Here is a 14744-nt window from a genome sequence, read left to right as displayed (position 1 = left end):
CTACTCCCCAGCCCACCCATAGCCCTTCCCTCTACGTTAGTGGTCTCCAACCTTTTTAAGCACAAGATCACTTTTTTCAATTTAAGTGCAATGTAAGATCTACTTCAAACCTACATACCCTTGCATGGCTTCGTTGGCCCCCCTCTTCTCCAAAGCATCACCCTGCTCACTTTACTGCCCTTCCTCCCCCAATCTCATTCACTTTTACCAGGCTGGGGTAAGGCTCTGGTCTTGGGCCAGGGCGTCTGGAGTGTGGCCAAGTGCTCTTTTCTCTGGAACTCCAGGGCCAACCCCACCACTTTCAGGGGGTCCTTTTATCCTGCCTTCCTAATGCAGGAGCCTGGCCCATCCCCTGGGGCAGCACTGTGTTTGGCTGTCCCACTGCAAGCAGCTGGCATGTATAGCAGTAGCTCCGTGTGCTGCCCCTCATCTACAGGCACCAACCCCACAACCTCCACTGGTCTCAGTTCTCCATTACTGATCAATGGGAGCTGCAGCAGTGGTGTCAGCAGGCAAGGACAGCATGTGGAGTCCCCCTGCTCTGACATTCTCAGGGGCTGTAGGGACATGCCAGCCACCTCCAGGTGCACAATTAACCACAGAGATAATTACTCCAGACATGACAGAATAGGCATTTTAGAACTCACTACTCAAAGAATTAAATGTAAGCGTAAGAGAGAAATGAAAGTTATGAAGTGCACAGACCAGTCACAAATGGTCCAGTCAAAAACTAAAGCTAACCCACTTTACAAGTAGTAACAACCCCCCATGTATGTGTTGGGTCAGGAGCTGAGAGGGAAGGACAGTGTGTGTTTGTGAGAATGACAGACACACACACTGTGTGTGACAGAGATGCATTGCCAAGCTTCCTCCATCCCCTTCTCTCTGTTTAGAGATGGGGTACAGAAGTGGGGGGGGGGAAGGAGGGACACCCTGACATCAGTGTTCCTCCTTCTCCCTCCCACACTTTGCACTGCAAGCAGGAGACTCCCAGGGGGCAGCTCCAAGGAAGAGGATGTGGGGGGAGGGATGTATTGGGGCACCGTGTGCATGCACATAGCAAGGTGTGTAGGACTGCCCAGGGGAGGGATGTGTTGGGGCAGCATGTGCATGTAGCTAGGCAAAAGGACTGAATGGCAGATGGGTGGGAGGATGTGGGAGCTATGTGCAGCTGAACATGGTTAGGAAGATGGAAGGAAGTGTATGGGGGTTTGCCTGTGCAGGATGGAATCAGGGGGGTGTCTGCATGGGGAGAGGCTTGGGGCTGTGAGAAGCAAATGTGTCTCAATGGGCGAGGGGTGGTGTAAAGTAGGATATTATGAAGGGGATGTGGGGGATTGGGGTGGCATATCTGGGGGTGTCTGCGTGTGTGTATTTGAGGAGTTGTGAAGGGTGTGGGGGTGGCTTGGGGATAGGGTGTATCTGTTTAAGAGTGGTAAAGTCCATTTGGGGTGGTGTATGTGTGGGAGGGAGCAGTGTCTCGGGGGGGTGCATATAGGTGGGTGTCGGTACAATGGGGAAGTGGAGGTGTTTGTGTGACTGTCGTAAGTCTATAGTGGATGTGGAGGGTGTTTTAAGGGGGTTTGTGTTTGTGCAGGGTTATGAGGGATACAAGTCTGTGTGGGAATGTCAGGATTGTGAGTGTGGGATGGGTGTGTCTGCATATGGATGGCTGTGAAGGGTGGGAGGCTGCACTGGTAGGTGGGGTTATGAGGGATGTGGATTGTTGGGAGTGTGCATGTGTCTATTGCAGAGGTTGTGTTTCTGTGGGTGTGTGTGTGTGTGTGTGGTGAGGGGGTGGGTGTCTGTGCAGAGAGGTTGTGCCAGTGATGAGGATTGTGTATGGGTAGAAGGATGTGCATATGTGCGCTGTGGGATTGTGCAAGTGGTGGGTGTGTGCGCGTGTGTGCAGAAGGAGTTATTTCTCTGTGTGAGTGGTGAGGGGGTTGTTGGTGAGTGTGTGTCTGAGCAGAGAGGTTGTGTTTTTGTATGTGTGAGTGGTGAGGGTTGTGTGTCATGGGAGGGTGTGAATATATGTGGAGAGGGGTTGTGTGAGTGATAAGGATTGTGCATGGGTAGGGGGTGTGCAAGTGGTGCAGGCGTGCGTGTCTGTATGTGAGTGGTGAGGATTGTGTGTCATGGCAGGGTGTGCGTGTCTATGTAGGTGGTGTGGGGGGAGTGTCATGGGAGAGTGCGGTGTCTGTGTGTTGGGGTTGTGTGAGTGATGCAGGGGTGGGTGTGAACACCTGAAAAGGAAGCTGCAGTTGGGAGCTGAAATTGAGGAACCCAAGAGCGTGAGAATTAGCAGCTTTGTCCCCACTCAGATCAGCCAGCATCTTGTCTCCCAAATCCTGTTCAGAGCAAAGCCAGTCACTTGTGCCTGCCACAAGCAGAGCTTCAAGCCCCCAGGGGGCTGCCTTCACCTCAGGGGCTAAGGTAATGGGTTCCCTGCCTCGCTATAGAGCAGAGGGAGGCAGTGCCATCCCCATGGTTGTCAGTCCTTAGCTTCTCTTCTAAGGCAGCCACTGTGGGTTGCTTGTTCTGCCCCCTGCAAAACTGGTGAAAATGGGCTGAGACATGGCGACAGACAGGTAATCAATGAGTTTCCCCATGGAAAGATTTGGTGGATCCAGTAGTGGTGAGAAAAGGACCAGTACCCCTCTCCCAGTCCCTGGCCCCCTGAGACACTGCTGGTCTCGGAGGAAACACCATCAGAGTTCAAGGGTCACAGTTCTGTCTGGCCTTTGGGCAAGTGATTTCTGCCAAGAGCTATCCCCAATATCTCCATCTGTCACTCACTCATCTTTTAGGGTTGAATTTGGCTCCTTCACCACCCTAAACTGCACTTTCCAGTGTGGGCCTCACGTTCTTAGCCTGTGCTTGTGTCATACTTTCATGTCTGCAGTGTGGTCAGCGCCTGCCTCACTCAGACGTTTCCATCTGCAGTCACGTAGCTAAACCACAGATATTGAACATCTGCTTCTGTCAGAACTCAGAGACAGAGAGAGGAGCTGGGGTGTCACAGAGCCCTAGCACAGTAGCAAGACCCCATGGTGAGTGATTTACTGACCTCTAAGATGCACTTTCTGGGATTTAAAGGCACCTTCCCTCTTGCTATCTAATTCCTGCTTTTATTACTCATATCCCAGCCTCCAAGGATCTGATGGGAGCTGAAGCAGTATTCTCTACTCCAAAGAGCTGCCAGCCAAAATCCAAGGCATGGGTCAGCAGGTAAGAGCAGCAACTGGAGGGATGAGGGGGGCAAGCATGAAGGGCCCAGTCCCCAGGTGTAAGGCTACATAGCTCTGGCGGAGTGAAATTAGCAGGGACTTTGGTTCATTTAGGAAGTACTATTTTGCAGGCTATGAATCTCTTTAACTGCAGGCTCCATTTCACTTCAGACACTTGGGTTATGGGTCCAATGCAGATCAGTCATGGACACAGAGCAATCTGGATCTGGAAGGTGGGCACAAGCAATCTGCCTTTGAATAGGATTCAATGTAAATATCTACATCTAGCAACAAAGAGTGTTGGCTAGCCTCACAAGATTGGGTGTGTGTGTTTCTATCCTGAATACAGATTGAACCTCTAGTCCGCCACAATCTGATCCAGCATGGTTTTAGTTAGCTGGGTGTCTAACTTTTTGTGGGTGTGGCCAAGTTTCCCGTGGTCCCATAAAGTTTGTTTACAGCCATCCATTGTGCCTTTCAGTGTTCAGTGGGTTATTTAGCTCTAATTTACCCCTAAATGTCTTCTAAGAGCCCAGTAAGTGGTGAAAATGTTGGTCACATGGCCAGTGACCTCCATGTCACCCCATAACAATTGCCGCTGTACAAAGGTAACAAATATTTCATAATGGGTTATTCTTCTAGCAGAGAACGGTCTAACCCAAATGCTGGAAGTTGAAGCTAGCCCCATCAGAACTGAAACATGGCCTAAATAATCATATAGTACTAGAACTGGAAGGGTCCTTGAGAGATCATCAGGTCCAGTTCCCTGTCCTCATTTAAGGACCACGCACTATCCAGATCATCACTGATGGACATTTATCTAACCTACTCTTAAATATGTCCAGAGAATGGAGATTCCACAACATCCCTAGGCAATCTATTCTAGTATTTAACCACCCTGACGAGAAGTTTTTCTAAAACCTAAATCTTCCTCACTGCAATTTAAGCCCATTGCTTCTTGTCTTGTCATCAGAGGACAAGGAGAACAATTTTTCTCTTTCCTCCTTGTAACACCCTTTTAGAGACTTGCAAACTGCTATCATGGACTGTTACCTATCATCTTTCAGATGTTTGCAGATGAATTTCTTAATTATTTGTTCCATTATCTTCCCTGGCACAGAAGTTAAACTGACTGGTCTGTAGTTTCTTGGGTTGTCCTTATTTCCCTTTTTATAGATGGGCACTTATTTGTCATTTTCCAGTCTTCTGGAATCTCTATCTTCCATGACTTCAAATATGATTCCTAAAGGCTCAGATACCTCCTCTATCTGCTCCTTGAGTATTCTAGGATGCATTTCATCAAGCCCTGGTGACTTGAAGACATCTAACTTTTCTAAATCATTTTTAACTTGTTCTTCTTTTAACTTCCAAATCTGCTCCATTTTCACTAGCATTCAGTATGTTAGGTATCCCGTCACTATCAATCTTCTAGGTAAAAACCAAAACAAAGAAGTCATTAAGCACCTATGCCATTTCCAACTACCCTTCCTGTTTAAACAAAGAAATAGGAACAATTTACCAAGGGCCACTAATGCTGATTCTAGGTACAGCAAAGAAACACGGGGACATTCACACTTAAACTCTCCAGAGGAAGCAGTTTCACCACCAATCTGCAGAGTACAGCACATATTCATATTGAAGGGACAGACTTAGGAGAACACAAGCAAAATCTATGGAGATGACCACCATTTGGTACATATCTTCGGAACTGATGCTGATTAGGTTTACATCAAGGAGAAAGCTTAGGTGTGCTTTTTCTGGCTCTTTCCCACACTCAATTATCACTTCAGACACTTCCTCTCTGCCATATATTTGCTGTGTCCAAATCTGTAAAAACCCATTCCTTAATTCCCCTGCCTATTAAATGCTTCCCATTTAATTTTTCTAGGAGCTGTTTCTAAGTTGTGGTTTAATGTAATTTCTCTTTGAGTGACACAGAATCCAATATGTCCACCATAGGAATGCAGGTTTCCTTTTATCAGGTTTATTCCAGTTTAGTTGGGTGCTGCATTCCTAGCCTTTTGGGTTTGAGGGTGCTGAATGAAATGGGAGCTTGGTGCTGCAGTCGCAGGGTGATGTGCTTACATCTACTATATATTTGAGTTTGTCTGTCCATCTGTTTGTTCAAGAACTCCCCATAAACGGTAAGAGCGAGGACCACCAAATTCGGTATAGTTTCCTCTTACCCTAACTTAAACCAAGGTCAGGGCTTGGTTGTGCCAGGAAAATGGGATTGCTTCTCATAAAAACCATACAGAGACAGAACCACCAGGTAAGAGGCTGGCTGGGGGCGTGACCCCTCTCTGGGATGGTCACAGCCATGAGCTTCCCTCAATTCAGGAATCCTTAAGATTCGTACAGGGACATTGCTGGCTGTTCCCCTTTCTCAGAGAGCAGGACAGAAGTGCAGTTTCCTGCATTCCTCACTCTCACTGGGGAATGCAGGGGGCAGATGAACCTGGCCTGCCTCAGCAGGGGTACAAGCACCCCTTTCCCAGCTGTGCGCGATGGAGCTGCAAAGACCATGGAGAGGTACTTCTCACTTGGTCCCAAGCTGCTGCAATGACAGAGGTCTTGGGATAGCCTTCTCTCCCTGGGGCAGCCTGCATACTGAACCCCTCATCCCTGGCACAATGATTTAAATGAAGAAAAACAAAAATTAATTGGGTTAAGGATCTGAGCAACCGTGGGTAAATCGTCTAGTAAGAACAGCCATACTGGATCAGACTAAAGCCCTGCGTCCTGTAATCTGACAGTGGTCAATACCAGGTACCTTAGAGGGAATGAACAGAACAGGTGACCATGAAGTGATCCATCCCTGTAGTCCACTGCCAAGTTCTGATAAACAGAGGCTAGGGACATCATACCAACCCATCTTGGCAAATAGCCATTGGTGTATTTGAACCCTGTTAAAGACCTGGCCTTCACAACATCCTCTGGCAAGGATTTCCACAGATTGACTGTGGGTTGTGTGAATACTTCCTTTTATTTGTTTTACACCCGCTACCTATTAATTTCATTGAGTGATACTTAATTCTTGTGTTTATAGGCAGGAGTAAATAACTCTTCTTCATTGACTTTTTACATACTGGTCATGATTTTATCAATCTCGATCATATTCCCCTCCCCCCCATCATCTCTTTTCCAAGCGGAAAAGTCCCAGTTTTGTTAATCTCTACTCATATGGTACCCGTTCCATGCCTCTAATAAGTTTTGTTGCTCTTTTCTGAACTTTTTCCAATACCAAGATATCTTTTTAAAGATGAAGTGATCATACCTGCATGCAGAATTCAAGATGCGGGGGAACCATGGATATACATTCATTGTCCCAGCTGAGCTATAAATGTATTTGACAACCCGAGCTGGTTTTCACTTCAAATGTTGCCTGCAGATCTAAACTCAGGACCTAATTCTACTCTCAGATTTTCAGGGCTTCCACTGAGGCCTGTGCACAAATGGCCAGAGTTTTAAAAGCTGAGGACTGAGCTGTTCTGAAAATAGGATGGTTTAGTTCGTGCGTAACACAAGGCTAATGCCACCCACTTTCTACCTCTCTATTTACATTATTCACTCTTCAGATCTGTTGCTATGTGGTTGTACAATGCCTAGCATAGCATGGCCCTGATCCCATCGGGGAATGCTAGGTCTCCCCACAATATAATCAGATAGATGACAGACACCCAGACATGGTACCTATACAGTGTTTCTCACGTGATGCTGGAGCTGATTCCTACACATAAAGATTCATTAAAATGATTAAAGAAATTTTAATCTCCCGCTTTGCTATTTCAGTTCAAGTCTGTGCATGGACACTCATATTTTAGAATAAAAATCTATTTGTGTTAGACTGCCAGAGGGCATGCTTCAACCCTTATGAGTATCCACTCACAGGGAAACAACAAAAGTTGGGGATTAAAAGTGATTTAGATATTTCCGTGCAAGTTTATGTGTAGCCCAGCCCTTGGGGAGTTAAGCACCCAACTCTCATTGTCAATGGACTTGGAAAGGCCGAATACCGTATTTTCTGGCGTATAAGACGACTTTTTATGCTAAAAAACATCCCCCAAAAATCGGGGGTCGTCTTATACGCCGAGTATACAGGCAGTCCCCGACTTGCAGGTAGGAACGGGGCTTTTCTCGCCCCGGAGGATACAGACTGCGGGACCTCACGGTCCCGCTGCCCGTGTACTCCGGGGCAAGAAAAGCTGCTCTGCGTCTCCCTGGTCTGCAGACCAGGAAGACGCGGAGCAAAGCCGCAGAGGGGATCCAGCAGCGGGGCAGCCCAGGCGCACCTGGGCTGCCCTGCTGCCCGAGCCCCTCCGCGGCTTTGCGAAGCCTCGGGGGAAGCTGGCAGCGGGGCAGCCCAGGCGCGCCGCGGCTGTCCCGCTGCCGGCGTCCTCAGAGGCTTTGCTCCCAGTGTCCCTGGTCTGCTGGAGACGGTCCCCAGCAGACCAGAGGCACCGGGAGCAAAGCCGCAGCAGCGGCGGGGTCCCGTGCCTCTGAGGCTTTGCTCTGGCAAAGCCTCAGAGGCGCGGGACCCTTCCGCTGCTGCGGCTTTGCTCCCGGTGCCTCTGGTCTGCTGGGGACCGTCTCCAGCAGACCAGGGACACCGGGAGCAAAGCCAGGGAGGCGGAGGGGCGCTGCCGGTTAGCCTCTTGGGGGGGGGGGGGGTAGTCTTACACGGCGAGTATAAGACGAAAACCTATCTTTTAACTAGAAAATTAGGGGGTCGTGTTATACGCCCAGTTGCCTTATATGCCAGAAAATACGGTACCTTAGGCTCTTTGAAAATCCCAGCCCTGGGATCTAAACTGTACCTGCATCAGACAGACGAGTTGATAGTTTCTGGGGCAGTTTGGATTATTGTGTAACATGACCCCTTTTGCGGTCTCCCAGTTGTGGTTCAGGTGCAGTTTCCTGTGTTTGAATTTCCTGGTCCTTTCTTTACATTCATAATCATGTGTCAAGCCTGCCTCTCTTATGCTCAGACTCAATGGCCCTGGCTTAGAAACGATGGTGCAGCAATAAGTCAGAGTGTGTACTTCAGCTTCACTGTGGTGTGGTTTGCTCAACAGCAAGAAGTGCTTTATATGTAAGAAGCCTTGCACATCAATTAATACCCATTCAAACTGGCTGAAATGCTACTGAATCCAAAAGATGCTCTTTTGCACGGCTGCAAATCATGAAAGGAGGGCAAGGCAATGGTGAAGAAGGCCAAAGCTGAAGAGGGCTGGAAACAGGACTTGAGGGAGTGAATTACAACATGTTTAACAAATGCTTGGTGCAGTTCCTGGAGCCCATACCTAGCTGCCTTGATTTTAGTCCAGCCTGGTGTCTCCATTGTTCGGGACCTAGCCTACTGTCCCGCATTTGTCCTGATGGATTTTACCTAGGTGTGATCTGTTAGAACTCACGTTCCCTAGAGCAGAGCCTATGACTTGGATGAATCTTTTCTCTCTGAGGCCACTTGCCTCAAGATTGACACTACGATGATTGATCTTTCGGGGTTCAATTTAGCAGTCCTAATAAGGACCTACTAAATTGAATACTGAGGGTGCCTATCAGCGCCAGAACTCTTACTCCTCACAAGTTTTCAAGTGCCTCCAAGTTCATTACGTGGCAAAGTCCCTAGAGATTTCACTGAGTCTTCAGCTCTTCCCGCTTCAATTGTGGGAAGCTCTGCTTGGGGGTGTGGGAGCTGTTTTTGTAAAGGTCAGCTGGTTACAATGGAAAAGCTTGATCAAAATGGAGACCATGCAATTGGAAGCCATGCTTATCACTTATTTGGGTCGAGGTTGCTGGGAGCTTGGGGTGGGGGAGGGAACTTTTCTTGCTTAAGAACACAATCGGTCTCTCTGGGGGATAGGAAGTTGTGACTAATTCCTGTCAGACAACCCAGCTCTATTGCAGTGTTTGCACTAATAACATGGGCTGGGATAAACTCCCAGCTGGGGAAGGCCATCACCCCAAGTTACTGCCCCCAGTCCCTGAACATCCCCATGACCCTTTGTCTGTTAATATAACAGGTTTCTGGGGGCACTTCTGAGAGGGAGCTGGTAGATAAGGTCCCATGGGAAGCAAGACTAAGGGGAAAAACAACTGCAGAGAGCTGGCAGTTTTTCAAAGGGACATTATTAAAGGTCCACAAGCAAGCTATTCTGCTGCATAGAAAAGATAGAAAATAGGACAAAAGACAGTCTTGGCTTAACCAGGAGATCTTGCATGATCTAAAAATTAAAAAGGAGTCATATAAAAAGTGATAACTAGGACAAATTACAAAAAATAAATATAAGCAAACAATTCAGGGGCAAGATTAGAAAGACAAAGGCACAAAATGAGCTCAAATAGCTACAGACAAAGGGGAACAAGACATATAAATATATTAGAAGCAAGAGGAAGACATGGGACAGGGTAGGTCCACTGCTTGGTGAGAAGGGAGAAACAATAACAGGAAGTTTGGAAATGGCACAGGTGCTTAATGATCTTTGTTTCAGTCTTCACCAAGAAGTCTTATGATGAAAGAATGCCTAACACAGTGAATAGTAGTCAGAATGAAGTAGGTTTAGAGCAGGGGTGGCCAACCTGTTCCAGACGAAGAGCTAAAATAGTGGCAGATACAGTGCAAAGAGCCGAGGGAAAGAAGTTGTTGGGGGGAGGGGGCGGGGAGTGCTGCCCTGTAACCTAAAAGTGCTGCCCGCATGTGGCCTAAAAAGGCTTCCATTGTGGCGCCCAGACCAGACAAGGAAAAACGTTCAGAGCAGGGGAACTCAGAATAGCCGTGGGTACAAGAGCTGCAATTTTTCCTTTGAAGAGCTGTGGGTTGGCCACCCCTGGTTTATAGGATAAAATAAAAAAAGAAGTTAAAAATCACTTAGAAAAGTTAGATGTCTTCAAGTCACCGGGGCTTGATTAAATGGACCCTAGAATATTCAAGGAGCAGATAGAGGAGGTATCTGAGCTTTTAGGAATCATATTTGAAGTCATGGAAGATAGGAGAGATTCCAGAAGACTGGAAAATGACAAATAAATGCCCATCTATGAAAAGGGAAACAAGAACAACGCAGGAAACTACAAAGCAGTGAATTTAACTTCTGTGCCAGGAAAGATAATGGAGCAAATAATTAAGGAATTCATCTGCAAACACCTGGAATATAATAAGGTGATAGGTAACAGCCAGCTTGGATTTGTAAAGAACAAATCATGTCAAACCAACCTGATGACTTTCTTTGATAGGGTAATGAGTCTTGTGAATAAGGGAGAAGTGGTAAATGTGGTATACCTAGGCTGTGTCTACATTGGCAAGATTTTGCGCAAAAGTGCCTGCTTTTGTACAAAAACTTGCTGCCTGTCTACACTGCCACGAGTTCTTACGCAGTGGGTCTTCAGTCATTCCCAGCTCAATTCATAGCAAAGGTGCTCCTGCAGTGATGAACTGGATTAAAGACATGACTGACAACTAGATGAAGACAGAGATGGAGGAACCCCCATGGCCCTCTTTATACCCGTGCCCGTGAGGATGGAATTCCATTGTTCTCCTTGTGTGAAAGTACCTTCCAAAATAGAAACAACAAATAATCTTGTAGCACTTTAAAGACTAACAAAACATGTAGATGGTATCATGAGCTTTCGTGGCCATGGCCTACTTCTTCAGATGACCAGAAATGGGCTGTGCCCATGAAAGCTAATGATACCATCTGCATGTTTTCTTAGGCTTTAAAGTGCTAGCAGGCTATTTGTTGTTTAAGTTTTTCCTGTTACAGACTAACTCGGCCACCCCTCTGAAACTTCCAAAATAGAGTTTGTCATATGAGTAGGTCACTTATTCATGCATGACTCGGTCCTTAGAAGCCATTGCTTACCTGCTGGTCCGAATGTTCACAGCAGCAACAAAGTTCCTCAGATGTGGACTGGCACCACTTAAGTTCCATTATCAGTCATACTCCGATTCACTTGACTAGCAATCCTTTCACAACAAGTGGGTGAAGCCTGGTGATAATCTCCCAGAAGCACACAGTTGAAGACAGCCAAGAACATAGCCAATACTCATAACTTCAAAGACAAAAATTATACATGCACACAAACAGCATAAACAGAATCAACAAATCATCAGCTCTCTATAAACATCTCATTTTTCCTACTATGTACAAGATTTGGTGCAAACATATATAAGTGGTTGCAATAATGTTTTGCATGCTCCTATCAGAACCCAATAATGTCAGTTTCCCTCCTCCTAGTGGGTGGCGTGACCCCACCCAGTGGGAGCACCTTTTGGCCAAGCAGACACACCATGGCCCTTTCTGGCCAGAGCATAGGCTGTTTTGCGAAGGTAGTGCCTTCCCTTGCCTGTGGTACTCGCTGCCCATGACTAACAAGGAGTTAAAAACCCTAGTTTCAGGCTTGTTCTCTAACTCATATCCCAACACAAGGGTTTCTTGGCAGTGGAATCCCAGCCATTGTTGTTTGATAAAGAGAGCAAGGAACAAAGGATAGAGTCAGATGCTTGGGCTGCCTTGCTGCTTTCCTCCAGCCCTTGTTCTCTCTCTCTCTCTCTCTTACAGACCCCTTGAGGAGTACAACTTGGGAGTAAGCTAAGTGAGACGGTTCCTCTTTGAGGCAGTCTCCCTGGACAACTGGATGTAGCCTCCACCCTGGTGGTCACGTGGTGACCCTGAGAACAGGGGTCTGTGTCCCCCTCCATGCAGGACAGCAACTGACACCCTTGGTAACAACCACTGTCTCTGCTGAGTAGAATGAATAGCACGGCATCTTCTGTGTCCTGCCCAATGGCCTTTAACACCACCAAATACTTCCTCATCCCTGTCTACTCTGTGGTACTGGGGGCTGGCTTGCCACTGAACTGCCTGGCAATGTGGGTCCTGGTATCCCAGATAAAGAAGTCCATCGTCCTCTCTGTCTATATGTTGAACCTGGTGGTCGCTGACCTACTGCAGATCTTGATGCTACCTTTCTGGATCTACTACAGCTATTTGGATCACAACTGGGTTTTGGGGCTCAAGGCCTGCCTGGCAGTCAGCTGGGGCTTCATCACCAACTTTTATGCCAAGAATGGTTTCCTGTGCCTCATTGCTATGGAGCGCTACATAGGCCTGGTCCATCCCCTTGAGTTCCGGAGGCTAAACACAATATGTGGTGCCACCAAGGTCAGTGCCATGGCTTGGGGGCTGGTGCTCAGCGTCTGTTCCGTGGGGATTGGTCTACTGCTGAAGAATCTAGAACCAGAGCGCTGCAATGAGGGTTATCCACTGGGGAGGTCCTATGCATATTTTAAGATGGCCACCATGCCTTTGTCCTTTTTCCTACCTTGTTTCTTCATGGGCTTCTTCTACCTTCGGGTCCTGCACAAGCTCAGGCAGGTGCCATCACTGGATCAGGAGGAAAAGCAGCAAATCTACGGATTCATTTCCCTCATCATCATCTCCTTCTTCCTGCTCTGTGTGCCTTACCAGGTGACCTCCCTCTACAAATACCAGAGAGAGAGGCTTCCATACGATCAAGACAGCCAACTCTGCCTCTTTGAAACAAACCTCTTCTTTTACCATCAGGTAGCGCTGTGCCTTACCACACTTGGCAATGTCTTGGATCCTCTGCTGTACATCCTGCTCCTTAAAGATGTGCGGAAAGAAATTGGAAATCACTTGTATTGCAAGGTCTTGGATCGGGGGCAGTCACAAGTAGATTAAGGCAAGAATGGAAATATTAGGTGGACACTGGTTCAGACTGATGCATAAGATACCCAGTGAGGTGGTGGGAATCCATTTGGATGTCAAGGTCCCTGCATCGGACCAGGGATTGGCCTTGTTCTCTGCTTCCCTTTTATGAAGCAACTCTGCCCCTGTAACCACAAAGAAACATGAAGGGAAACATGATCCCTCCAGGGACTTCTATTCACTCAGAACCTCTTGGAGAAGTACCTTAGAGACAGGTTGAGTTGAGCCACAAAATAATAATAATTAGATTGGTTCATGAATACTACATATTAGGTCTTTTTGCATTTATGGTTAGAGCTCTAGTTTTTCACAGCAATCAGGGACCTATCGTGATCTTTTAAATAAACAGTAAGTCTCATGGAAACATATAATCTCAAAAGATGGGCCTTTAACATTTAATATTTTGAGGCTATTGATAATATTGGGAAAGGTAGCAACATTGGATGGGCACATGATGAATTAACACAGACCACTAGACTAGGCTCTAGGATTGGATATAGATGGATAAGAACAGGTAGTGCCAGAGTTACCCACGGGGAAGATCTTATGCACATTTTAAGACAGCCACCATGGCTTTGTCCTTCTTCCTGCATTGTTTCTTCATGGACTTTACCTCCAGGTCCCACATAAGCTGAGGCAGGTACCATCATTTTAAAAGCTGGACCTTTAGCATTTAATGTTAGCGTGGAGAAGAAATTCATCCAAACTTACAGGATATAGAGACATAGATCTTTGCTGGTGAAAAAAAGACCTACTCTCCACAAAGGGTGAAAGGTAAAGAAATCGTGCCCACAGGGGAAAAGGAGAGAGACCCAGAGCAAGCAAAAAGCTGTAATTTAACCATGATGGGACAAAGAGAAAGGTCACTCATGTCTATGCTACATTCCCACTTAGTTCTGAGCAACAGAGATATGAGGAATTGTCTACCCGTCTGGTGGGCCACATGTGGCACATCTGGGTTCTATGTGTGCAATGTGGCAGGCAGGGTCCTCTGCCCCAGGGAGGTCCTCTCGCTCCCCGTCGTCCCGACGCCCACTTGGGCATGCCCCAGTGTTCTCCCTGGCTGGGAGGACACTGATCCGTCGGCCAAATCTAATCAGGTGACAGTCTCTCACAACACTCCAATGTTGCAGGCCTGCTCGGCCCGCTGGCAGCTGGGGGAAGGTAGGGGGGCTCGGGCCCACCCCCTCACCCAGCCCTGGCCCAGGGCCCTAAGGCCCAGGATTCAATTCACTGGTCAGGTTGGTGGGGTTGAGACCCTTAATGCACCAACCCTTCCAAAGCCCTGGGCCACTTCTTCCTTCTCTCCTGCTTGCTTCCCACCGCTCCGTCTTGCCACCCCTTTCTGCAGCAGGGGCGCTTCTTTTGAACATCCGCTGACAACGTGGCCAACACTGGGAGGGCCGTGCCGCCACTCTCGGCCCCTCTCTCTTCCTGGTCCACGGCGTACTGGCACTGGCAGGCGTCGCCAGTCAGCAGCGTGTCCGTGCATTCGGTGTCGGCTAGGAGCGCCCCTGCAGCTTCTCCCCTGCCCACTGAGGAAGGTGCTCTTGGCAGGTGGGGTGATGGAGCATCCTCCTGCTGGTTGCCAGCCGCTGCGGAGCATGTGCAGCAGAGCCAAGTTCAAGCTGGTGCCACCTCAAGTGGGTCCTGGTCAGCTGCCGTTTCCTGTTACAGCAACCTTCTATCAGGGAAATACCATTAAATATTCCAGTCTGAATAAATTCCAGGTCACTAACCTCTGCTTATTGACACTGACCACCTCCAGAGAGAGGATTTCATGCCC

General features: G+C 47.8%; 2 protein-coding genes across 5 annotated transcripts in view; one reads left to right on the top strand and one right to left on the bottom strand.

Moving 5' to 3' along the window:
* RPGRIP1 (RPGR interacting protein 1) overlaps positions 1-12667 on the bottom strand; it is a 40990-nt gene extending 28323 nt beyond the window's left edge. Inside the window, exons 1-2 of the mRNA XM_075914843.1 lie at positions 12552-12667; positions 11090-11279 (exon numbers count right to left, since the gene is read on the bottom strand). The gene's annotated coding sequence lies outside the window, so the exon portion shown is untranslated. The remainder of the gene's footprint in view (positions 1-11089; positions 11280-12551) is intronic.
* LOC102452990 (G-protein coupled receptor 4-like) overlaps positions 1-12931 on the top strand; it is a 34422-nt gene extending 21491 nt beyond the window's left edge. For 3 of the 4 annotated variants that reach the window (XM_075914848.1, XM_075914845.1, XM_075914846.1), the window contains 2 exons: positions 3150-3231; positions 11789-12931. In XM_075914848.1, the coding sequence (XP_075770963.1) occupies positions 11981-12931 (951 nt within the window). In that variant the 5' untranslated portion in view covers positions 3150-3231; positions 11789-11980. Of the gene's footprint in view, positions 1-2905; positions 3054-3149; positions 3232-11788 lie in introns of all 4 variants that reach the window. The other variant, XM_075914849.1, reaches the window with a different exon arrangement.
* The last annotated feature ends 1813 nt before the right edge of the window (positions 12932-14744 follow it).

Source organism: Pelodiscus sinensis, unplaced genomic scaffold (assembly GCF_049634645.1).
Source record: "Pelodiscus sinensis isolate JC-2024 unplaced genomic scaffold, ASM4963464v1 ctg132, whole genome shotgun sequence".
NCBI classification, from domain to species: Eukaryota; Metazoa; Chordata; order Testudines; family Trionychidae; genus Pelodiscus; species Pelodiscus sinensis.
This window is presented reverse-complemented; position numbering and strand designations above follow the sequence as displayed.